The sequence below is a fragment of the Apteryx mantelli genome, chromosome 3 (assembly GCF_036417845.1).
Source record: "Apteryx mantelli isolate bAptMan1 chromosome 3, bAptMan1.hap1, whole genome shotgun sequence".
NCBI lineage: Eukaryota > Metazoa > Chordata > Aves > Apterygiformes > Apterygidae > Apteryx > Apteryx mantelli.
Genome location: NC_089980.1, coordinates 35,277,370 through 35,303,552, shown reverse-complemented (window position 1 = coordinate 35,303,552; position 26,183 = coordinate 35,277,370). Strand labels below are relative to the sequence as shown.

The 26,183-nt window shown below is 38.0% G+C and overlaps 1 protein-coding gene across 5 annotated transcripts in view; it reads left to right on the top strand.

Annotated features, from left to right (window-relative positions):
- Positions 1-26,183, top strand: part of HHAT (hedgehog acyltransferase) — a 184,023-nt gene that overhangs the window by 26,853 nt on the left and 130,987 nt on the right. For all 5 annotated transcript variants that reach the window (XR_010883686.1, XM_067293110.1, XM_067293108.1 and 2 more), the window contains 2 exons: positions 3,298-3,469; positions 15,225-15,375. Coding sequence is in view for 4 of the 5 variants with exons in the window: in XM_067293110.1 (XP_067149211.1) it covers positions 3,298-3,469; positions 15,225-15,375 (323 nt within the window). In the remaining variant the exon portion in view is untranslated. The remainder of the gene's footprint in view (positions 1-3,297; positions 3,470-15,224; positions 15,376-26,183) is intronic.

The window sequence follows — 26,183 nt, the reverse complement described above, 5'->3', positions numbered from 1 at the left end:
CCCATTGTGCAAGTACCTGCAATTAAACGGTAGTCTCCAAAATGTCCTCTAGTTAGGACAAATTTACCTACAGAGATTTCAAGTGAACAGTGCTAGTGAACAGTGCTAATGCCATTCTAGCTCTATGTTGTACTTGCAAGAATGACTTTTTGTCCATGCAGATGGGTGGAACTGCTAATTTTGTAAGTGTTTTTGGCCAATTGAAGACTTGCCTCTTCTGCACAGATTTTCATCTGCCTCTGGTTTTACATGTGAAATATTTATCTTCAGGACTGATTTGAGTGAGCAGAAGCATAATGACAAATGCAAGTAGGAATTTTGGCATGCCATAATAGATGTGCATAGAAATTACTAGACATTTAGGCAATCCTGTCTTTTCATTAAGTTATTTGATCATATTCTGTTATACTGCAGAAGGAAGGTAAAATAATAGTATATAAATTTGTTTACTGTAGTTAGTGGCCTAAGAATTTGGGGGGCATCTTGAGAAACTAGTCAACTGTAAACTTTCCTTTATCTGATCTTTCACTTGGATTTAAGTGGCATTTGCTCAACACATCACATAGGTTTCACTCACCTTGGCAAATCTGCAAGAGAAAAATGATGAACTGTTCTCAAGTAGTAATCCAGTGCAGCTGGTAGAAGTTTGAGATGTTTTAAGAGCAAGCAGGTTTTTTTTTTTTTTTTTTTTTTTTTTTTTCCCCCTGTGTGTTTGGTAGGGCTGCTGCTTGGAAAATCTTATTCTCCTTCACAGCTGTAGTTTCATTCAACTTTTTCATTATCTGTAGATGTTGATAAAGTACAGGAATTAAAGAAATGAATGTCTCATGTCTGGATTCTGTTAAGATTAATAGCACTTGCCCTTTTCTATACCAGATTGGTTCTGTAGGACTTGAGAATGATTAATGATCAGCCATAATGTGCCCTGGTCCTCTATCCTCAGGACTGAAATGTTAGTTTGGTGCATAGCTTGCCTTGCACTTTGGTGTTTAGTCATTGGGATTTTACCACTTTCTTCGGGGGAACTCAGTGGCCTGTTTTGAGGTTTCTGCCTGCTCTATAGGCTGCTTGGACAGTTTGAACAAGTAGTCCTTCTAGTATTCTGCAGCAGAATTTTGTTACTTCTCTTTGCTGAGGGCTCCCAAAGTGTATGCCTATCATGATGTTTGTGAGTGTCTGTGGAAGGAAGGACAGGGCTTTTTCTTGCAAGAGATGTTACTGATGATTGTGTACTTCTACAACTGGAAGAAATGGCTTCAGGTGCTTCAAAGTACTCACGTTTGAGAAGTGTACTATGAGTGTGTGAACGAGGGTACACATCAACCTGTATAAAACATTGCATGATGTCTATGATGTCAAACACAAGGCTTTTTGGAGTCCTCAATTACTGAAATACTCTGACTGTATTTTGTGCTCATGACACAGAATTAAGCTGCTCACTAAAGCATGTTCAGTCCTTTCCTTTTAAAACAAACAAACAAACAGAAAAGTGGCCATGTTTGTAAGACTTAGGATTTCTTATCTTTATTTCAGAGTTCATTGCAATCAGCTGAAATGCTCTTGTTGACTTTTTTTTTTTTTAATCTAGCTTTCTGCAGGGTCAACAATAAGACCTTAAGAACTTCTGTTCTTATTAACAGATACCCTCAAGAATTTTTATTTGTTTTTAATTAAGGGCTCTTCCTTAGGATAGGATGTCTGATTAATTGTCTTTTAGTGCAAAAGATGTTTAAGTAAGATGTTAGTAACCTTCTTCCTTGTTTCTTTTTATTCACATATAAGCATAGTTCTCAAATAGTTAGACAACAGTTTGCTAACCCAAAGCGAAAAGTCAATTTCTTGTCTGTTGATTTGTTTTTTTAATAATAGCATTGCCCATTCAAGACTTTTTAATTATAGGTGGTTTTTACAGGAGTCTGAAGGGAAAGAGCTTTCTCTGAAAATTAACAGCTTAACAGGAATGAGGTTTTTGCTGAGGATACTGGCTTTCTGTTTATGTTCTTAGTGTAATTTCCATGGTGTCAGGGAATTTCCACAAAACCTACATGACAAAATAATTTAAGAGCTACATGGAGAAAAAATTGTGTGAAAGCTCTTTGTTTTGCTTGTAAGCCTCTTACCCAAATGGGTGGGCAGCTATATACATCTTCTTTTTATAGGTAATTTATACCTCCTCCTGAGACTTTTGTTTTGCTCCTGTACAGCACTTTCTATCCATATTGTATTCTTCTGTTTGAACAGGCCTTAGGATGATTAGTGCCATTGGAAAATATGAAGAAAAAAGTTAGAAAAGTTAAGAAAATTTCTCTTGTCATATGCTTCATATGTTTTTTGCTATATATCATATATTTGTTCATGCATATAAACTTATGTTTATATCTGAGTAGGTACTTTTTGCTGGATTAGACATGTAGGAACTTATTCACACAGTCAGGGTCTGTTCTTTAGAAATTCTTCTCAAGTTTGACAGCCTTTTAGTAATAAAGTGGCTCTTACCAAGCCAGTCCTTCCTCAGGCCATCTTGAAAGTGATGACATTCAGTATAATGGACCTTAGGCCTCCTGGCCCTAAATTTGGCAGCAGCTGGAGGAAACTGGTGACTATGATGCAGTCTCTGAATTGACAGTGCAGGGATGAAAGTGTGACAGTCTTTGCATCTTTGTTCAGAGATATTCAGAGATATGCCTGCAGGACCAGACCATTTGAAGGGTCCATTTGGAATAAATGCAAAATGGGAGCAGGTACAAAGATCAGACATGTAAAGCACTGGGCAGTGTGCACTAGCAAAGCAGTGCGCAGACCCTTTGGCACGTGAAAAGTATGAGGTAAGAATAGTCAGGATCCTCCTGCATTGGGGTGCCGAGTGTGGAAATTACACCATTCTAATAGATACCATTGCATTCCCACAGGGTTCAGCTGCACAGATAATTATGCAGTTTAAGGAGAATGGGAATGTCACCTGGAAGTATGGAAAAGATCTTCAACACATGCAGATGGAACCGAATGGTTGTAAATACTGCATCTAGTCTTGTGGTATTGACTGGAGACTTTTGTTTGACTTTGTTTACCATTCAGTTTTCTACTTCTTGCTGATTTCTACTACTTTATAAATTTCAGAGAGTAGAAACCAGACTCAATTAAAAGAGTATGTCAAGAATTCCCAAATGCTTTAGTCAAAAATTCCTCTTAATAGAAATAAATAACAGATGAAATTAAAAAATGATCTCAAGATGATTATTTAAGTAAATCAGTTCATCATTTATGTATCATATAACCTCTTTGGATTTCTTCTTTTAGATGAGGAGGCAAGAAGCCTTCAGTTTGAAGACAAATCTTGGAATTTTCATCGTGGGCATAATTCGCATTTTCTTTTGGTGGTGCTTGGCTGAGCTGATGATTCACCTCATGTATATCCATGCTATCTACAGTAGTTCTCCACCTTTGGAAGCTGTGTCATACTGGGCTTTAGGTTAGTATAAAAAACTGAACAAGTCCTCCTTCACCCACCACCTCCAGAAACCCTCAAATCTACTTTTCTTTTATGTCTATCTGCTAGTACTTATTAATCATACATTATGACCATTCAGTGTCAAAAACATGATTTAAACGACTAGGTTGATATGTAGGTCCTTTAGGACACTTACAGTTAACCTGAACTGCTTCCAAAATTCAAAAATATTCTGTATCCTGGTGGGTGGGTGGGTGGGTGTGCTTTTAATTATTTATTTATTTCCCTGTCTGAAAGGTGATGGCATTTCTCATTCTTATATTTTTCTCTACCATAGAGCCAGTCATTTAAAACAAAAGTTTGTTTAGCCTAGGGAAATGTTAAAATTTAAAACATTTCTCATGCTTTATTGATCTCTTCTGTTTGGTGTTTTTAACTCTTTCCTACAGCTCTTACTCAGTTCTTATCCATGTTGAAACTTAAAATGGCAGTACTCACTAAAAGAACAAATGGAAGGGAGTGTATGCACAAGCAAGGTGACCTGAAAGTACTAATTGGTGCCTCTCCTCTTTCTGTTTTCCTCTATTCTTCCCCCCCACCCCATATTTGGTTAACATTCTTTACTGTGGGTAAAAAATGAATGAGCACCCATGAATATAACATAAAAAGGTAAGAGCTGTGCATACCAGTATGTAGATAGAGATAGGGTAACCCGTAAGCCACTTGCATATGTGGTTGGTATGATTTTCCGTTGTCCTGCTGCATGTATCACTGGGTAGGGCGAAGGAAGCAGAGGAACTCCAACCCTTGAAATCGGATTCTGAAAAAGCTTTGATTACTGAATTGAAGCAGATGCCTCTTATTATATCAGCAAGTAACAGGAATGGGTACAGACACTGAGAGGCCCTGTCCAGCATTCATTAAAGATTATTTGTATGTGGTAGGCAGTGTATGTGTTGAAAGAGAACCTTTGCATATTGAGTTCTGGCCAGTAGAGGGCAATGCTATATATGGAAAGAGCCAGGGATAGCTAATTTGCTGAAGACAGCAGAAACTTAGTGGTTTGCCTCCATGGTTTGCCCCCTTCATCCACAGTCAGTAACTGTTCTGAAAGTTGATTCTGAGTTTGCATTTCCTGTTCTAAACACGAATTCTTTGATCAATTAAATCAGCTAACTCCTGGTATTGTGTGTATGTGTATGACAAAAGCTTTGCTCAGCATATGGAACATGGTAAATGCTGACTAGTTAATAAGGCAGGCAAGACTACAGACTTAGGGAAGAAATATTCTAGGCTTAGTGTTATTGGTGGATTATTCCCTCTGTTCAAGGCCTCCAACTGTTAATTAAAAAAGTTGCTGTCCAGAAAGCAGTAACGTTGTATATTCATTTGATGCAATCAAATGTTACCTCTCAATAATTAAAACTCATTTTGAGTAGGTGATTAGAACTTGCTTCAAGACCAAGTTCATGTGATGAAAGCCTGTTTTAAAGCAAGTCTAGACTGTAATACTGCCTTTGCCTGATTAAAATAGGAACATTTGCATTTTAACAAATGCTCTTTGGTAACCCTGCTAACCCCACTCTCATTAAGCTTTGTCTTAGTAGTAATGAAAGCAGGTGCTTAAATATTATAGTTCAAATGGTTCTGGAAGGGGCTTCCAGAGATCATGTAGTCCAACGCCCTGCTCAAACCTGATCTAATTACATCAGGTTGCTCAAGGCCTTGTCCAGTAGAATCTTGAACACTGCCAAGGATGGAGACTCTACAACCTCCCTGAGCACCTGTTCCAGTAGTTTATCAGCCTCATGGTGAAAATAAAACCCCCAAACCCAAAGTCCTTTTATCTGTGTGGAATTTCCCATTTTCCAACCTGTGTTCATTGTCTCTTTTCCTATTGCTATGTACCTCCACAGGCTCCATATTCTCTGTATCCTCTACTCAGATAGTTGTAGACAGCAGTCAGGTTTCCCAGAACCTTCTCTTCTTAAGCCTGAGCAAACCCAGTTCTCTCAGCTTCTCTTCGTATGTTGTATGCTCCACCTCAACCATCTTGGTGATTCTCTGCTGTGCTTGCTCCATGTCAATGTCTTTCTTGTAATGGGAGCCCAAAACTGGACACAATATTCCAGATGCAGTCTCACAAATGCAAAATAGAACAGAAAGATGACTTCTTTGCACCTGCCAGCTCCACTCTTACTGATGCGGTCCAGGATGCTATTGCCCTCTTTGGCTGCAAGGATACACTGCTAACTCATGTTCAACTTGTTATCCACTAGGACCCTCCAAACCCTTTTCTGCAGAGATGCTTCCTGGCCAGTCAGCCCCCAGCCTGTACTGTTGATGGGATTATTCCATCCCAGAGGCAAGACTTTGAATTTGCTTTTGTTCATTCTTTCAGCCCATTTCTCCAGCTTGTCAAGGTCCCTCTGAACAGGAGCACAGCCCTTCAGTGTATGGATTGCTCCCTGCAATTATTTGGTGTCATCTGCAAACTTGCTGAGGGTGCACAGTGTTCCATCATCCAGGTTGTTAATGAAGACATTAAAAAATATTGGTCTCAGCAGTGATCCCTGAGGGACTGCACTAGTTAGTGGCTGCCAGCTAGACTTTGTGCAACTAATCCAGTCCCAGCGAAGTTTCTTCCCACATTATCATCCAATTATACAGCCCCTGTCTTGTGAATTTGGTTATAAGGAGACTATTGGAGAATGTGTAAAAACGTTCTGTATATGTATACAACAAATAGACAACAAATGTATACAATACCCACTGTCCTTCCTGTGTCCAAAGCGCCAGTCACTTCATATAGAAAGCGGTGAGGTTGGTCAGGCATCATTTCCCCTTGCTAAACCCATTTTACTATTCCCGATCACTTTCTGGTTCTTAATATGTTTAGAAATGGCTTCTAGGAGGATTTGTTTCATAACCTTCTTGGGGACTGAAGGGAGGCTGACCAACCTCATTTGTTGGGTAGATGAAGACTTTCTCTTGGATAAACAATAATGATGCCACACAAACTTTGTGAGTTGTTATTGTACTGTAGATGGAAGAGCTGCTGTAATTGGAATCTCCATGATATCTCTTTAATTACTATTACTTGCAGTTTATATTTGCAACTGTCAATTTTCAAGGTCATTAACTGGATGATAATAGTATTGGGAATTGTGAGTAGAAGGCTAAAGACAGTGTGCATGTATTTTGTATAAAGGTAGAACTTTCAATTCCCTTCCCACCTGCCCCTATTTTCCTGGATTACTCCTCTCCCTGTATTGCCTAATTTGTTCCTATCAGCCACTAAATTGTATCTTTGAGCAGAAAAAGCAGCTTGCTTTGCTACCTTGTGGATCAGTGAGCTATGGAAGTACATGATCAGCAACCTTCTCTGAGATGGAGCAAATTGCATCCACTGTACATCAATTCTTTAATGAGTAAGAAAACAAGTGTCTTGTTGCACTAAGGTTCCTGGATTTGGGGGGTTTAAATAAAAAGTGATTGGAGCCCTGGCTAGAGGCTACTCTGAAGGACAGCAGCTTTCTAAAATTATTCTTCACACTATTATCACTATTATTACTAGTATTATTATTTGGAAGGGCTTCTCTACTAAAAGAGAAAACAGACATTCATTATTTAGGCTCTTCAGCCAGACAATACAAAATCTATTGTTGTTGAATATTTCATTTTTTCCTTTTTCAGTATTTATTTTTAGATGAGTTTGTCTGTGATAAAAAAAGAAGGCTGACCTGAGGTTGCATACATCTCTTTCATTGACTAAAATACAATAGAAAACCATCACAGATCTGTTTTCACAGGATATTCTGTCCCCTGCTTGATAATACAACCCCCACATGGAAATATATATCAGAATTTCCTCTACTGTATATTCATTCTCACATTTAAATTTTGTTTCCTTTAGCACTCTCTGCATACTGCTTTAAACTTGCATGTTTATATCACAGCAAGGTTGGTCTGTGTTGGTCATAGCACAGGAAGAATTCAGTTCTCAAAAGGGAGTTCTTCATGAGATAGCATGCTGGCAGTGGTACTCTTTCTTTCATATCAGAAGGTTAGAGCTCAGGTGCCTTTGATTATCTTCATGGCAGCAGAATGGCAGGAAAAGAGCAGTGTCAGAGATGGCAAAACCTGTCCTGTTGTTTTTAATGTAGCCTTTTAGATTGACTGCTTGTGTCCAGAGAGACTAAGATGTTTTTAGCTGAGTGACTGCAACTCTACACAGGCTATTAAATCAGATACTGGAGAACAGATGCAATGTATATTAACAAGAAAGCTGCATCTACTGGTCTGAAGAAAGCATAGTTTCTTATTGACCACAGCCATGTTTGGTAGCAAGATGAATATCCAAGTAGAAGTGTCACAGTCTTCTGAATAGAGGAGGAGGTGAGAGCTAGCTTTGGTCAGAAGTGTTTTTAAACATCCACGTATCAACTTTTGGGGGTAACTTTAGCTATAAATGACCTCAGGTCATCCCCCCATACCCTCTTTCCCTGCAGAGACTTTATTCTTCTCCTTTTTAAGCAGTGGAAATCTCGTTCTGTGTCTAGATGTTGGGGAGGCTATACTCCCTTGGTAATGTGAGACTGATTATAAAATCAGTGTGAAATCTTTCACCTGGTTCTTCAGTCTGCCTGTGTAGCCTTTGAATATGATGCATTCCAATGGTTCTGCACTCTTACAGCAGAAAACACTATTGTCTCTTCTCTCCAAGAATCCCCGAGGTATGATGAGCACACAACAGCACAATAGTAAGTGTTGTTCATAGACTGGGCCTCACCACTCTCCTCTGAATTGCTTGTTCCTCAGATTCTCTCATCCTGCCACCTTTTTGTCCAAGGCAGATCTTAACTTCAAATCCTTCTCAGTAATGCAAATATTTGCACCCAACGATAGTAATCCATTGGTATATTGAACAATATCAGGGCACTTGTGCACAGTTGTGCTTATTTTATTCTGAGCATCAAGCACAGCATTTATAGCAATTCCATGTTTTTGTGTCAGTGCTGCTTCTCATTCTTATAGCGTCAGTCAGTTTGTCTTAGAGTTGGGTACTTTCAGAATTAATGACGTAGCAGGAGGACTTGTATTCCATGACAATGAAAACCATGATAATTCATTCTTCTCAATTTTAAAAATTATTTGAGCTTAATTTTTGTATTTTACATTGCGAAAAAGAGATATGCAAGCAATGAAGATTGAAGCCAACTATTGATTCCAAAAATCCACTATACTGGTGAATGGCAACATACTGTAAGAATAGCCAGGCCAGGCCAGATCAAAAGCCTATGTGCTCTAGTGACTAATCTCAGGCAGTTGTATGTAATGAAGCCAGGGAAATTAAAAAAAAAAAAAAAAAAAAAAAGGGGGGGGTATAGGTAGGGTTATTAATCCTTTTCATGGTATGTTCTTCAGGTTTCCATAGCTGAATGACTAATTCACTGGCTTATATAATAGCAGGGAGCTCAGCAGCATTAGTTGCAAGATCTTAAATTGAAATCAGTGATTTTGTTATTCTTTGTATGACAACGTACAAATGTCAATAGTAAAATTCACTCTAGCAGGGGGAAGTCTTGCTTTTATATGGGAACAGGAATGCATGTTGAATGTTACTAATTCATCTCTGTGTTTGTTTTTAAATCTGATTCTGAAAATGTAGAGATTAAAGAGCACTGTCTATATTTTCCTTACGAGGCTTCAAATTTAGCCTTGTGATTCGACGCTTCAGCACCATTTACTCATCTCTGCTGATCCAAAGCTTGATGTCAGTCTCACAAGGTGTGAAAAATGATGAAAGCTACAATTCTGCTTGAAGATGACAGGGAAAGACTGCATAATCCAGAAGCTATGGTGCAACTTTTACACTGTCCTATGTTGGACAATGTGTTGTCTAACACAATTGTCACATGGGAATAATCCAGAATATTAATTCAGATAGTAACTGTGAAAATAAATTTGACTAGGAATTTGTGTATTTGTATATGTGTGTTTTGTGTCAGAGGTATGGATCAGTTGTAGAGATGTGCCTCAGATGTATGATACAATGTTGTGAGTGTTCTGTGAGTTTAATGTATTGGTCTTAACCATGTTATTTTTTTTCTAGTGAAGCATGCACAATTTACAGTGTTAATCAACTATCGTGGCTTTAACTATTAACTAGGTTCCAGTGTTGCAAAAGAATATTCTTCCTTTGACATGTGTGCTGTTTGTTTAAAAATAATCTAGAAGGATATGATCTGTTCAAAGGTATAGCCACCCTGCTTGATCTGAGGCTGATGAATTTCATGTTTTGATTTGTTAGAAGAGGAAACGTTACATAAATTCCTCTTTCAAAAAGTAAAACCTACAGAATAGGACACCTAAGTCAATTGTAGAGTACTGTTTTTGATGTGTTGCAGTTCTTTTTCTAATATACGCATGGATAGAAAACAGATTTCTGAGTTCATTCTTAAGAAGCGCTCGGTGTTTTGCTTTTGAAATTATGGTGTCTGTACATCCATCTAAATGGTAATGAAATGCTAACAGAGTAATCTGTTTGCTGAGATTTTTTTTTCCATCCTGCAAGATAATGATAAGGAGAACGTGATAAAATATTTGGCATTTTGATGTCTGTTTTGCAAACTGGAAATACAAACATGAATCAGGAAGCTTAATAAGACTTTCTTCTCTAAAACATTGGGTGGTTCACTGCTTTTAAAAAGATGTGAGAAAAGTCTGAAATTTTAAAAGCTCTCCTGCAGGCTGAACTCCCAGATAGTATTGGCAATTAACCTACTTTAATGAGTACTTTTTTACTCATGTGATAATTGTTGATTTATTTAGAGCTCTTTCTCACAAATATTTGCTAATGAGCATAGTGTGTACTGTGGATGTTTTGGTGTAGTTAAGGTAGGTAGCTTGAGGGCATGTTTATCGTTGAAAGGGTTCTAGTTCTGCTTTAGTGTTAAGTGGTCTGGAAGACCTGTATATGCTGTGGCTGAGAGTCCCTTGGCAATTTTGTTTAGTCTGGTTTAAGCTACTTTACTTTGGGACATTTATGTCCACTCAATTCTGTTGTCTAAAAGGAAGCACTTAGCTTCAGGGCAAACATCCTGGGATGCACTTCCTTGCCCCACTCTCCATGCGTTTTAGGATTTTTCTTGCTTCTTGGTTGCTACTGGAAAGCTGGGATATGAAGCCAGGCTGTGTGAGTCCCTGTAGTACTTTCTTCTCATCATTCATTTAGATTTTGTGAGCCAGCACCTCTTTCAAAGCACTGCCAACTAGCAGTGAAGAAAACACTGCTGAGCAGTATGGACCTAATAAATTGCATTGTTTTGTGTTTGCTGATTAATAAGATTAGGATGCTTCACATGTTTTTTTCATGCTGTGCTATTTTTCAGTGGTTAGACACAGGAGTAACTGAGTTGAGGTGTCACTTTTGCATTAGTTGAGGTTAATGCAGGTCGAATTAATGCAGAGGGCAGTTAGCACTGAGCGGGGAGATAGAGCAGCGTGATGTACATGGGATTACTGGCAAAGGCTGCAGAATTCTGGATTTTAATGACTGCTTACCTAGCAGTTTGTGCAGAGTTCTCCTGGCACTGCAGTAATAATACATTCCTATGAAAGCTTCCCTCAGCATGAAGTGTGGACTCCCGCCAGGATCACTACCAAGGCAGGAAGGTGTTAGCAGATCCAGTGTTGTCAGGGAGGAGTGTGCTGCCTTCAAGAACACACCATTGCTGAGGCTGTGAAGCTTGTCAACAGTCATGTTGCTATGGACTGCTTAGTGAGGCTGGAGGCTTGTGACACATCTTATGGTTGTTGGTGTGGTATGTGTGCAGAGCTATGTTCCTTCATGGAGCTCTAAATTTATGAGAGAATTCCCAGGTAATTTTTAACTTTTTTTTTCCCCATAGGAGAGGAGACATGTAAGGACTAAGGAAAGAAGTAAGTGAACCCCCTGACGTTTGATATTTTGAATTTGATGGTATGGCCACTAGTTCTGAGCTGTTTTAAATGTCTGTTTCTTATTAGTCTTGTGCCATGTGTCAGTAACCCTTTCAAAATATGACCACATATTTGTGTGATACGTATTTTCTCGTCACACTTGCCCTGTTACCGTCAATAAACAAGTGTCTACAATCAGTAATGCTGTAGGGTCAGTATTTCTGTGCAAAAGGGAAATCTGTGGTGTTATGCTGATGCATCACCAATAAAATTGCCAGCTAAGTTGTAACTCTTGACCATAAGTTTTGGTGATGGTTTATGGACAGAAAAATACCAAGTGTGGTTTCTAGTCCCAGTATCCAAATCTTTTCTCACTTATTTATACAAATGATATATTCGATAATTCCTGTCAAAAATTATGCAGAGTTTTGAGAATGAGAACTTTTTCTATTAAAAATTACTGTGAATGTTGTAATTATCCTTAAAACAAAGCTCTATGAAATTTATGAAATGAAGTTTTGTAGTAAACTTAAGGAAGGTAAAAATTTGAAGGTCTGTAAATGCACTTTTAATGCCCGAGAAACCTTAGAATGTTTTATAAAGATTGCAAGATGAGAAATTGAAAATATTAATCTCTATAAAAGTCAGTTAACTTAATCTGGGATTTCAAACAGCTTGACTACTGAAGTGCTTGGGGTTAAGATGCCATGGGTACTTTAACTTGATATTTTTAAAATCTTAACATGTTTCAATTGTTTTAAAACTTAACCTTCACTCTGAATCCCTCAGGTTCATTTTTTCTGGGGAAAAGACAGCATTTTTGCAATATTTTTTCCCTTAAGTGTGTTTTAATATATGTTTCATATAGCTTCCCAGCTTTATTTTCAATTTAAGATGATACTTTTGTCCGAGTTCCTCTTTTTTAAGCTGTATAAATGTAACACTAGAGAAAAATTATACGATATTGATAAAGAATTTGAGAAATGTAACATCAATTTCAAATAATTTGTTTTTTATTTTACTTTTATATCAGATGAAACAGTGTAGTCCTGGCTGCTTTGTGCTATGATGGAGCAATTATAAAGCAGCTGGAGTATTTCAGGTATTCAAAGAAGGTTTATAGCCCTTCTGTGTTGCCAGTTCAGACCAGCTGTTTTACAGCTGTGAATCTTGCCCCAAGATTTTTGGTGGGTGGCCTGGCATGCCCACACAGTTGGGATGAGTTGAAGACCAATTAGAACGTCATACACATGTTGAGGGACCTTGACATCGCTGACTTTGCAAGCATTAGAATTGCCTCATACAGATTAGGCAGAGAGTACCAGGTAATGATCAGCGATGTGATGTCTATATTTAAGATACCAATACTGTTGAGCTGACTACTTGTTAATAATAACAACTTAGATATACATTAGTTATTAGAGATAGTGAAAATCCTTTTTTTCCTGAAACTTGCATATTATAACTTTATATTTGAAAAACCTAAATCTTTCATTTTTAAAATGAAATATATTGATTATCTTGTCTCATGAGAGTGGTAGTCTCAGTCCCTAAACATCTTTTTCCATCATGCACAACCAAAAGATTTTGAATTTTACCAATGCACAGACAGCTGTGATCTTCATAATCTGTTTGTGTGGGTGTTAGCATTCAGCTTTCCAATGAAATTTGTCAGAAAAGAAATGAGAAATTGAATGAGATGGGAATTAAACCAGAAAGTTGGCTGTGTAGTTGATTTAGCAGTAATCTAATGTGTAGCTAATTGGCTAGTATCCAAATTGTGATTTTGATTGTTTGTTTTCCTCTGGGGAAAAATATTATTGAATACTAGATGACTGCATCCCAGTAGGATGCATAAGTCATAAGCTTCATGTCTAGGTATCAACTTTTATCTTTTATAGCACAATGATTTCTTGTTTCATAAACCTGGCTGATGATATTAAAATGAAAAATGTTGGATTGCAGCAGCAAAATGCTGGCCATGTGTAAGCCAGCAGGAGTTCTGCACTTTACATTGTCAGTGCCAGAATTTCACCCTAGATTGTTATATATTAGATGAATTTTTAATGTTTAACTTTTGGTTGTCATCCACAGTATGCCCGTTAGTCAGCAGAATGCAAAAGGGATGCATTGAAGAAGAAGGGGAAAAAAAAGCGCAGATGTACATTCACAGAATGCAGGAATCAGACTGAAAGTTTAGTCTCTAAGGAAAGTCATCTGGAAGATTTTCAAATTACAATAAATATATAAATTACTCCAATCAAACCACAAGATGGTTAACTTCAGTGAGGGAAAGCAGTACGCTGAAAAGGAAGGAAATATAGCAGTGGCATTATAATTTTTTACTCTTCCAATTTGTAATATTTTCAGTTTTCCTCCTTTGGGATTAGATTTTACCAATATAAGCTGCAATCAGAGGAAAAATCTTACCAAGTTCAATGGAACTTCCAGAAAGAATGAATTCTCAGCAATTTCAGTAAAGATGTAGGCCTCAGCTTTTTATTGAATTTTGTTTTGTATGATTATTGGTCAAATACATTTTATTCTGCAGACATCTGGAATATCAATATGTACCATTTTGCTTTACGTACAATATTAAGCACTCAGAATTGTTAAAAGAATCTTTTTCTCCCTGTACCCTCCATCCCCACCACCAAATCCTGAAGTATGAGGACATAAGAATGATATTTGGGTTTTATTTGGGCTTTGGGCTTTCTGAGGACACTGATTTAAAAAAAAAAAAGATTTTTTTTTTAAGTTTTCCTCCATTACTGTGAAATTTGCTACTTTTTTTATTTTTTTTATTTTATTTTTTTTTTAATGAAAGTCAGGATTCTCTTGTCACTGTTACAACCTTCTGGACCCCTGAGAAAACAGACCGAGCATCATGAGGCTCAGCATGAAATCATGAGCTGTCAACATTGGCAGTTGTCAGGCAGAGTTTCAGGGTACCTGAACTTTAGTTATTGTCAAGCCTAAGTTTTCTGTTCTAAGTTATACTCACATGAGTAACAGCTGTGTGAGACCAGCCAGTATGATTTTTTTCATCTCACACCTGTGTAAGATTGCTGCATTTTTTGCCATATTCTGGGCTTAAGTTGTGGGCAAACACACTGCCAAAATTTCTCTTGGAAATCAGGAGGTAAAGCACTTTAAGGAGGCCTTTCTCCTGTGAGTTTAAAGTTGAAACATGTCTTAAATGTTATGCTGAGTGGAGTTCCAGTCTTCCAGGCCCTGGCTGGGTCAGGAGGGATCATGTTGAGAGTCTTGTGGCAATGTAAACTGTTCTAGGGCACATAAGTAATCTGAGATTATGTGGGCTCTTTGTGAAGCTATCAGGATAAGCTGCAAAGATAACCATCATTTATACCTGTTCTGGAGGAATAAGTGAAGAGTGTATATAATAATGCTCTACATGCCAAGTATTGACTTAGGTTTTTTTGGCAAATATGAAAATGTAATGTCCCTGTGGTAAATGTTCATCCCGTCTATCAACACATTCTGATTTTTAGCTCAACGTAAGTCAATGTTTGCTTTTCGTAGTAGTCAATACCCACAGTCCAAACAGAGCTTTTGAAAGTGTAACTACACGTGCTTACTTATGCCTTTGTACTAGAAAGACGCTACTATTTTGTATGCGTGCCTAAAGTCAGAATTGTATGTGTTCCCATATTCTATAGCTGTTACAAAATTTGGGTATTTTATATCCCATCAAGCGATAAGGTCGTCTTTAGTTCTTTGGACAATGGATATTTAGAAGCAAGCATTATTAACAGTTTTTAAAAGTATTTCAGAAGTTGTTTAAGATAAGAATTTGTTCTGCTTTTTTTAGGTGGCCTGGCTTTAGCTCAAGTACAATTTTTTTATGTGAAATACCTGGTTCTGTATGGTGTTCCTGGCCTCCTCCTTAAAATGGACGGACTGAAACCTCCAGCTCTTCCTTGCTGTGTAAGCATGATGCACAGTTTCACTAGAATGTGGAGGTCAGTCATTATTACTTTTTTAACGATTTATTACTGATACATGGCAGTGAATGTAAAAACATGTGTGTTTTCATGCTTGCTTGCATGTTCTTGTTCTCTCTCTCACTCTCTATCTCTCCATGATTCAACTTGTCCACTTTCTAAATGAACTTTTTGATCGTTACTTTTTTAATGCTGCTGCATCCCTTGCAGTATTTTCATCCTCTTAATTATTAGAATTAGACTCAGCCCACTTAGCTTCACTAAGCTGGCAATTATTTTTTCCAGATACTTATTACAGATGATTAATTTTTCAGTCTTGGTCCAGAAAGCACATTTCCACTGGATATTCATCCAGAGAAGGAAAAGAAATGCTTGATTAGTTACTCTATGAGGAAAGCTGTGGATACAACATTTTAATATGCAGTCATGCAGCAAAGAAAATCTTTAACACAATAAAAATACTATGAAAAGTGGTAATTGCTTATAATTCAAGATGAAGTTCCGTATCTCCTTTGTTTTTAAAGAATTTACACGTGATACTTCAGAAAAAAGTCACAGTTTTGAGTCTTACAATTACTTTTAAATCAGTATTTACTAAAGTATTTTTCCTGAAAACTGTCTCTAAAATGGATTCTGCTTGCTGTTTAGCCTGTGTAAAACAGGGGATTCACTTGACTTCTCTCCTCCCTTGTTTCACTCTGCTCTTGTTCCTCTGCTCTATGGGAGGATGTGCCCCAGCGTTCTCGAAACATTACCTTAACTGATTTAGACTTCCCAGCTTTCCAGTGCAGAGACTTCTCTTATATTGTGCTAGCACAGAGCCTAGCACAATGGTGCATCCCCTGGTTAGAGTCTCCAACTGTTTTGTGAGATGAGTAAAATTTTTTAGTCATTAAAAACAGTGGCTCTGATATTATCAGTGCTTATTTGGATGAGATTTTAATTTTGTTTTCTGCTTGAAGCTAGCCATAACAAGAAGACTTTATGGTTTATAATAGTTTGCCATTATAGGTGTCTATTATTCAAAGAAGAAATGAAGCATAAATAAGGAGGAGAAGGCAGATGAACTGTTAAAAACGATTTGAGCTGCTAACAACCCCCTTGGTTTAAATTCTCCTTCAGAGCTTGAACTGAACTTCTGACCTACAGAGTTGAAATAGAAATCTGCAGTTTTTATCAGGCAGTCCCCTGAGGTCAGTGACTCTTGGCCTGCTGGTCCTTGCAAGCAGAGTTTCAAACAGTAGCAATGTTTTCCTCCTCTGGCAATTATTATGCCATGGAAACTGAGTATTACTCTGCAGGTGTCAAATGAAACTGAACTGTGACACAAACACTAATGAGATTGCTGTGTCAGGTAGTTGTAACAGATGACGGAAGAAAGTATTATGGGCCTGCAAAGTTAGGTGTGGTGTCTCACTTGCAGGAAACGTGTTTGGTACTCTTTAAAAAATATTTATAACATTTTCTTATCTCGTAAGAAAATTGAAACTAGTATCTAGGCAGATTAAGGGTGTTTTTTTTTTAAACAATAGGAAAAAATGTCAGCTGCTGATATTTATTATTTGCCCAAATATTTCATTCACTTATTATGTAGCTAACAATCACTGCCAGAAATAATTAAATTAGTTCAGAAATGGGGTTTGTTTGTTTGTAGGTTGAAAAATCTGTTTAGGTATAGCTGATTTGATTTCTTGCTCTCAAGGCCATGTAGATAGTAGAATTTCCTATGGCTGCTGGTGAATTATGGATCAATTGCAGTTATCTAAGAGATCTCACACAGCTTGCCCTCTGAATCCCTGAATTATGATTCTCTTATGCCATTATAGTTAAACTCATGAATCACTGCTACCCAGAGGCTTGCAGTCCTTTTAATGTGTTTTGGTGTGTTGTATAGGAGCATCAGTGTTAGAAGTGGGAGACAGAATGACAGCTTTTGCTTATAAACTGTATGACAGTCTGAGCAGGACTGGCTCAGACCAGCAAGAGAGGAAATGATGAGTTTTTTATAATTTTTATAAGCTTTTTTGAAAGCAAATAGTGCATGTTGTGAGGTCTCATGAAAAATCACTCCCAGTTTCCTTAAAGTGCTTAATACTGTTTTGAAGTTAGGTTATGAATTCATTGATTTTAAATGACTGTTCTTAGCGACTGTATCAGAGAGTATCTCAAATTATAACGTTAATAACCCAGTGCCTAATTTTAAGCTGGTACAATGAGAAGAGTTGTTCCAGAATCTGTTCCCATAGCATGATAGCCTGGTAAAGCCTGTTTAAGACTCTCAGGACTAGATTGGGAAATGGAGTGGAGTAAAATGAGCCAGATAACAAGGCTGAGTGCACTGTTGCCAGCAGAAGGACCCTCAGTTGAGGCAGCAATTGCTGAGAATAGCATTTGGCAGGTACAAGGTACAAGTGTTTTGGAAGGAGGGTGATGGGTTCACCTGCTGGTGGGCATGTTGGAGGATGCTCAGAAAAAGTATTCGTACATGCTTTCTTGTTCCCTGGCATCTGCTTTAGGCTACTCTCAGAGGCAGGATATTATTCTAGAAAGGCTTTGGGCTGACCCAGTATTGCTACTTTTATGTCTCAAAGTAATTAGGAGTGCAGATTTCAAAAGAGAGAGGAAACCTGAAAAGAAGGACAACATGAAAGTCACAATGATGCAAGGAATGCAAATATAAAGCTTGTGCCTGGTTTGATTGTAGTATTGCACCAACATCTGGCATCCTTTGATCATACCAACAAAAATTTCAATGTGATAGATCCAGACCAGTGTCACTTGTAATGACACATGCTGACATAATTCCCTCCATGAGATAGCATATAGAAGAGCTTTCAATCAGAAGTTAAGAATAATACTTCAGCTTGTTGTCTAGAATTTCTCTAGAGCTCAAAAGCAAAGCAGGTATTAGAAGAAAAAATCAGTTACTCTGCCATCCATGATACTAATTAATTAGTCAAGCTGTGTCCATTCAAACTTATAAATAAAAGGCTGTAATTAAAAAAAAAAGATATCAACTTTATTGTAGATCCTGCCTAATTTGCATTTTATTTAGTCAAGAAGATCTCCTGAGTCAAAAAATTAGCCATCTTATTTTCCATCTCATGACAAATACAAGTGCTGAATGCGTTACTGTGGTTTCATATTACCAGGATATCATCATCTTGGTAAATATGCAGTTATATATCTAATAAATGCATGATAAAATTATTACTATTCATAAGCTTGACTACGGTTATGAAAAGAAGATCCTCGGTGTGTCAGGATAATTCCTGATTTCCAGATAGGGCAACAGTTCAGTGACATACCAAGTTAGTTTTTAATGTCTACATTATCCTATCTAATTCACAAGGAATTAACACTTGTTTTTGTTACCAAGGGTAAGATCAAGGTACTTAAGCGTGTGAGAAGAACCAGTACTGTTGGAACCTTAAGTGCCTAAAGAATTGTTCAAGACTGATATCTACTCTCTAACTTTTCAGGCTGGAAGCAAATAGTAGTGTAACTGGAAGAAGTTGTACTACTGTTAGCAGAGCATTACTGATAATTGCAAATTAGTTCAATATGGAAAAATGCTCTTCTAGTGGGATACTGATGATTAAGCTTGTGGAAACTAGAGAAACAATAGATAGCATATAATAAACCTTATGCTAATTTTGACTTCTTAATGAAGAGGCTGATTTTGACAATGTTTTCCACGAAGAAACTTGTCAGTTCATAATTTCGGGTAATATTTAGCTCAGATGCTGTTCATGAAAAAAGCATACTGCCATTTTTATGTATCAAAAATACTTTACTGAGTGTGGTGCATGTTTTTCTGTGAAGATACTGGTCACATGGATCATAGATGTTTTGACATGCCATGGGAACAGCATAAGCTTGACAGGGGGTGTGTAAAAGTGCAGTTCCCCCCCCGCTTCTGTTTCTGTCCACCTTAAAATTTGTGCAGTCCCAAGTATCTTGTCTTGAAATAATTTGGAGACAAGTGTGTCGGGGACAAATTGTGTTAAAATTTTATGGATGTTTAAAGTAGATTTAATGTCAGCAAGGGTTGTGTTTTTTCAGGAAAGCAGTTGGAAGGAGACTGTGGAAGGTAGATTTCTTAAGAATCAGAATTTTATCCAGAATAAAGAAAATTGAATTGAAGCACCTCAAGATAAAAATCACTGAATGCAGTGATGGAGAAAGATCCGGCCATTTTCAGCTACTGTGTTATACATTCTAGATTCCACCTTGCACTTAGCACTCTAATTCTTGGCTGTGTAGTAGCTTGAGATAAGTCAAAAAAAGCCATTTCCTAATGGATGGACTAGGAGGGCTGAATTTTGGACATACACATGTACATGCACACAAACATCAGGTTTATCTCACAGATGTTTTGGTGACATTCAGTAATGGCATCTAGGTTATGATTTGAAAGAAGTTGCCTTCAATTCAATTTAGTTTACCTGCCTTGTTACTGCTAAAGGATTGCTTGTCTTGTATGAGAAGTGTTCTATACACAAGGTTTAAGTGAATTGTTTCAAATTGTGGATTAGAATTTTGCTGCAGGCTAGTCATATTCTCTAACATGCTGTGCATGCTGCAAACATGCAGTATAAAATGGGTCAAATGAAAATAAAATCTCTCCTCTATCTGTTTCTTTCTCATCCTGATACTTCTTTTTATCACCCTTCACTGTTCTTGAAATTTTCTGTCACTGGCAATCAGGGTTGCATGCATCTATCAAGAAGGACTATATAAGGTTTTTTCCCTTCCTTTCAGATTCTTTTCAGGAAAAGAAGACTGCACTGATGCTATGTGTGTGTGCAAGCACAAGAGATTACTATGACCATATACAGTAATCTTGGAATGATGAATAACAATTAAAAATTAGCCTGTTTACCATCCTCTTTTTTCTGGCTTAGACATTTGATGACATTTGCATCTAACTTGCATCCAATTGCCTACTTTTAGTTTGTGGTGAGGAATGCTGGACAGATTTTTAACAGGGAAAACAGATTTTCAGATCTGTCCTTAAGGGGGGGGGGGAAGTATTTAAAAGTCTGTTTTCACCTGTGCTTCTCACTGTCTCAGCTGAGCTTGTGTACTTTCTTTATTCAGGATTCTCATTTTATATTGAATAAATCATTTTGAGAGTTAACTTATTAAATATATCAAGAGGAGTAAGCTGTTGAAAGCCTCATGGTATTTGGGATGAGTGGCTGATACACCATAGGACTGTGCTGCCATCCAGAGGGACCTCAACAGGCTGGAGAAAGGGACAAAGAGGAACCTCATGAACTTCGGTAAAAGGAAGTCCAGAGTCCTGCACCTGAGGAGGAATAACTCCAGGTACCAGTACAGGCTGGAGGATGACCTGCTGGAAAGCAGCTCTGCAGAGAAGGACCTGGGGGTCCTGGTGGACAACAAGTTAACCATGAGCCATCAATGTGCCCTTGTGGCCAAGAAGGCCAATGGTATCCTGGGCTGCATTAGGCAGAGCATTGCCAGCAGGTCGAGGGAGGTGTCCTTCCCCTCAACTTCGCCTTGGTTCGGCCGCATCTGGAGTGCTGGGTCCAGTTCTGGGCTCCCTCACACAGGGATACGGAGAGATGCGGAGCTACTGGAGTGAGTCCAAGTGAAGGGCCACTAAGATGATTAAGGGACTGGAGCGTCTCTCGTATGAGAAAAAGCTGAGAGAGCTGGGCCTGTTTAGCCTGGAGGAGAGAAGACTGAGGGGGGATCTTGTCAGTGTATACAAATATCTGAAGGGAGGGTGTAAAGAGGATGGCGCCAGACTCTTTTTGGTGGTGGCCAGTGACAGGACGCAAGGCAACGGGCACAAACTGAAACACAGGAAGTTCCATCTGAACATAAGGAAAAACTTCTTTACTGTGAGGGTGACTGTGCACTGGAGCAGGTTGCCCAGAGAGGTTGTGGAGTCTCCATGCTTGGAGATATTCAAAAGCCATCTGGACATGGTCCTGGGCAATCTGCTCCCAGTGATCCTGCTTGAGCAGGGGGGTTGAACTAGATGGTCTTTACAGGTGCCTTCCAGCCTCAACCATTCTATGATTCTGTGTGAAAGAGCATTAAGGAAATTTAAATAAGATTAGAAATAGGTGTTTCTGTCAACATTTGATTCAGGAAGATTGTCGTCTTAGATTCCCAAATAGCCAATGTGTGGCACAAACGAACACAAACATAATTGCTTAACTGTAGCTGTGCTGCAGTCATACATATTCAGGAAGACATTCTTGTTTCTGACCTCAGAAGTAGATACATTTTTAAGTTTAAGGACTTGCACTGTAACAAACTCTTGTGGAAGTCTCTGGTTTTCTTTTTTGATATTGTTGTGCTCTTTTACTATGATGTTTCTGGATAATTTGACTGATGGTCTGAAATTTGAGATAACAGAATTTCTCCCTGAATTTCTCCTTCCTGTGAATTTAGTTCTCTGATTATATGCTAGTAATAAAAGCAAATTGCTATCTTATAATCTGTCATTTGGAGGTAATTTCAGAGGAAAAAGGAAGGGCACTGAATGATGGGTCATAAACTCCTTCTCATGGCAGGTATCCTTGAGTGAGTTAGGTGACAAATCCGTGCATGATTTGCATGAGGGAAATGGAGGCAGGTAGTGAAAGGGAGCTCCACATCTTCACAACAGTATGGAGAATCAGTCAGAGTCTGACAGATATGGTTGGTGCACCCAGATCTGTGACTCAGATCTGCTCCCAACCTCAAAGTGAAGAGGAGAGCAGCAGCGGCGGCTGCTTCCCAAAGCCTGCAGGAGGAGCTTTGCTGGTATTTCATGCCTGGGGAGAGGATGCTCTCTGGGGATCAGTGTAGGTATGCTGGGCAAAGTCTACTTCTGCTATGAACAGAGAATCTCTGCTTAACTCCTATAAATGGCCTAGCAGTCAGCTTCAAGAGGATCAAGTATTTTGAGGTGATTTGTTTTGTCCTTTAATTCTGGACAGCTATTTTTCTGAAGCTCTCTGATCCTTGCCCTCTGATGGGACTTACCCAGCAGCTGGAACTGAGAGACAAGAAAAGGGAAAGACAGACTTAAGTGTCTCCCTATTCTCTAGAGATTAGGAGTGTCATTAATGGCCTATTTCCAGCACCTTTGATTTTTCAAAGAAACAGTTGTCCTGTGTGTTGTGGACACTGTATTAGGTAAAACAAAAATGTTTCTAACAATCTAGTTCCTTACTGGCTTTTAGCTTAAGAAATGTTACCATCACAGCATTTCTATTTTTTTTAAAAAGCATCCTTTCCCTGCCCCTCATTTTTAGACATCATCTCTTAAATATGGAAAAGGCTTATTTAAAAAGCATAGTTGGATTAAATAGAATTACACCTGCAATGCTGAAATGTCCTAGTGCTTGTGATTAAGGGGAAATTGTACTGAAACTTATGAATAGAAGAAATAGTTATCTCTAAAGCTTGCAGAAGCCCAAATACCTCAATGCATATAAGCAATGTTAAACCTTCTTTTGCAAACATTAATGCACTGAAGTCAGTAAGATCTGTTTTGTGTGTCTTCTGTTGACCGGTACACTGAATTGAATCCCAAATCAATAGTAAAAATAACATGTATAGGAACAATTTTACCAAGGAAAGCTTGTATTTGCACATATATGTGGACAGTGTGCTTTACAAAGCAGAAAGGGTTTTAGTTTTCATTCTTTAGAAGCTTTTTACATGCTTTTTTTTATGAATCCATTACCCAGAATCTTCATAACAGAAAGTGCTCTTTTTTCTTCCTGTTGGTATGTAAGGAGTAGAGTAGAACACAAGGCTAGTCTCACTGTATAGCCTTCCTACCTACAATCCCTGTAGTACTGCTAAGCAGTGCAGTCCTATGCAAAATATACAACTGCTTTGTGGAATAACTGGAGTTAGGTCTGTCTTTTGCAGAGAAGAGCCCTTGTTATTAGGCTACAGAGTTATACATGCTCTTGTTTGCTGTTTTGGTTTAACTAAGCTTGTATTCTTTTTGAGTGTGGAACGGCTTCAGCCTGATGGTTAGGATATTCTGGCTTAATCTTCATGGCAACCTCCCTGTAGATATTGGCAGGCTGCTGTTAGGTTTCCCAAAAGCCAGTTCTGCAGGCTGAGCAAGCTCAGTTGCCTCAGCCACTCCTCACAGGACAAGTGCTCCAGCCCCCTGACCATCTTGGCAACTTCTGCTGAAGTTGCCCCAGTCTATCAACATCTTTCCTGCATTGGGAAGCTCAGTGCTGGGCATGCCATTCCAGATGTGTTCTAACAATTACCAGATAAAGGGGGATGCTTGCTTCCCTGGATCTACTGGCTACACTCCTGTTGATACAGTGCAGTATATGCTGTTAGCCTTCATCACTGCCAGGGCACCCTGCTGGCTCATGGCTGGCTGTTTACCAGGACTCCCGGGGCCCTTTTGGCAGAGCTGCTATTGCAAGGTAATTTAGTCCCAGGTGCAGCTGTTTACATTTTTCCATGATGAATTTCATGGGGTACCTGTTGGACCATTTCTCCAGTAGGTCTCTCTGAATGGCAGCCTGCCCTCAAACAGAATTGCCTGTAACCCCCCCCCCCCCCCCGTTTGGTGCTGCCTGCCAACTTGATGAGGGTGCCTTTCATACCTTCCTCTAGGTCATTAATAAAGTCCCTTTACCCTTCCTTCTCCCCCTGTCCCTCTGTATTGCAGTATATTTGCTCAGTTAAATCTATTAAGTTTTTCAAAATCTCTGATGTATCATACTTACATTCCTTTTGGAGAGCATATTTCAGGGAATCACTTTGATTAGTCTGTTTTCCTTGAGACAAGTATTTTTGTTCTGTTGATATTTATTTCTTTACATAACACTTGAGATTTTCACCTCATTTGTAATGATTATAGAGGTAAGATGCACATATCCACGTATTTCCATTATGTTGTTACCACACTGGAGGGAAATATAATCAGTTATGACACATCATTCCATTAGAATAATGCTCCAGTATGTGATGTAATGTAGTATTACAGTTTCTGAAAAGGTAAACTAAAGTGTCTAACTATGAATTTCATAATTCTGTGTTGTTTATATGTAATTAAATTTTAGGCTTTTATATTTTAATTAGATTTTAAAGTAAATTAAATTAAGTAACCATTTTTAAAATATTTAACGTGAGGTTGATAGAACTTTCCCTTAGTTTCTCATTTTTTCATATCCCTTAATTTAATTTAATTCTTCTGCTCAGAAAAACTTCTTTTTTAAACCCCAAAGGGAAATACATTACAGGTAAAATTCTGGTACCATTGATAGCAGTGGTAAGCAGCAGTGAAGTCAGCCTTTCCGTCTGTATTTATGGCACGTAGGATTACAGGTACTGTAGACATGATGATTCTGACCTTTTTGCCTCTGTCGGCAAATGGAGGTCAGTGAGCAGGCTAGAAAATGAGAACCACGAAGCTGCTAGTGAAGTCATTTGATGGTAGGGTGCTTGTAGACGTGCCTGAATAAGAAGGTAAACAGTAGCGTGCTGACTGGCATATTTAGTTTCCTTATGGTTATAGGGGGATGAAGACACTGGATAAAATTCTGGCATTGCCGGAGTCATTGTTGAATCCCTGACTGAATTCAGTGATGCCAGGATTTCACTTGAACATCTCTGTTAGGACTGTATTGAAACAGATTTTTTTGACTTAAGCGAATACATAAGTTTTGTAAGTGTCAGTGGGACTTTAGAATGTGCAAAATGTTAAGCAAATGCTTAAGAGGACCTTTAATAAGGAGGAGGCTTAGTACCTAGTTATTCTTTCAAGAAGTGGGGCCTAAAGAAATAGTCTCTCAAGGGATCAACCTAGTTATTACTGCAAGTAGTTCAGTAGTGACGTAGCTATATCTAACTGCCTGTTAAGGAGATTGGTATGGAATGTTTACTCAACTAGAAGGTTACTAAAACTCCCAAATAGTTAATCCAGATGGACAAAATGTGACTGAGGTGGTGAATTATTATTAAAGTAATTGAAATTAGTGAAAAATGATCTTTTATTTTATTTTTAACTGTCTTGCTCTGGAGAAAAAGGCTGCTTGTGCAGGGAAGAAAAAAATCCAGATTGCTCCAGGACAATGATCATATTTGACCACACATTTCTTTGTGTGAGATAGAAAACAACAATGGTAGAACCTGTCATTAGATTGGAAAAACTCAGTTTTGATTAATTTACTGTAGCAAATATACTTTTTATTAAATTTATCAGATCTTTTTAAGTTGCTGCTTGAGAGTATTTTAGTTATGAAGATTTAGATACCAAAAATATCACCAGACATGAGCTCTCTTATAATATGCTATTCATATCATGCATTCTTATAAAGCATTTTGTTGTTTAAATTTATACTCTAACATGTACTTTTCCTGTTTATTGAGATGGTCAAATTCTAGTAGCACTCAATTTTCCGTGGGGCAATTTTCTTGAGTTACCAGTCCCATTAGCTTAATGTGACTCTTCATGTGAATATTAGTTAATATTCTTTGCCTGTTCTTGTATTAAAATTTTTCTAATTCTGATGCTCACTTGCTGAATCTTATCATGCATGCAAGTGTACAGTGTGGTATAAACATAGCCTTTAAGCATTAAGCCTGCTTGCCAGTATCAAAATACTTAAGCTGCTAGTCCACAAGTTGGGTGTTTAATTGCAGAATTTTTTAATAGTGGAATAGCTTGTTTCTAAGTAGAAAAATAATATTTTTTCTAATTTACTGCTGTATTTTTCATTAGCTGTTATCATGTTTAAAGCCAAGCATTGCTTTATGATGTGTTGTTTTCAGCTAGCATGTCATCTGAATATGTGAAAGACATTTTTGTTCTG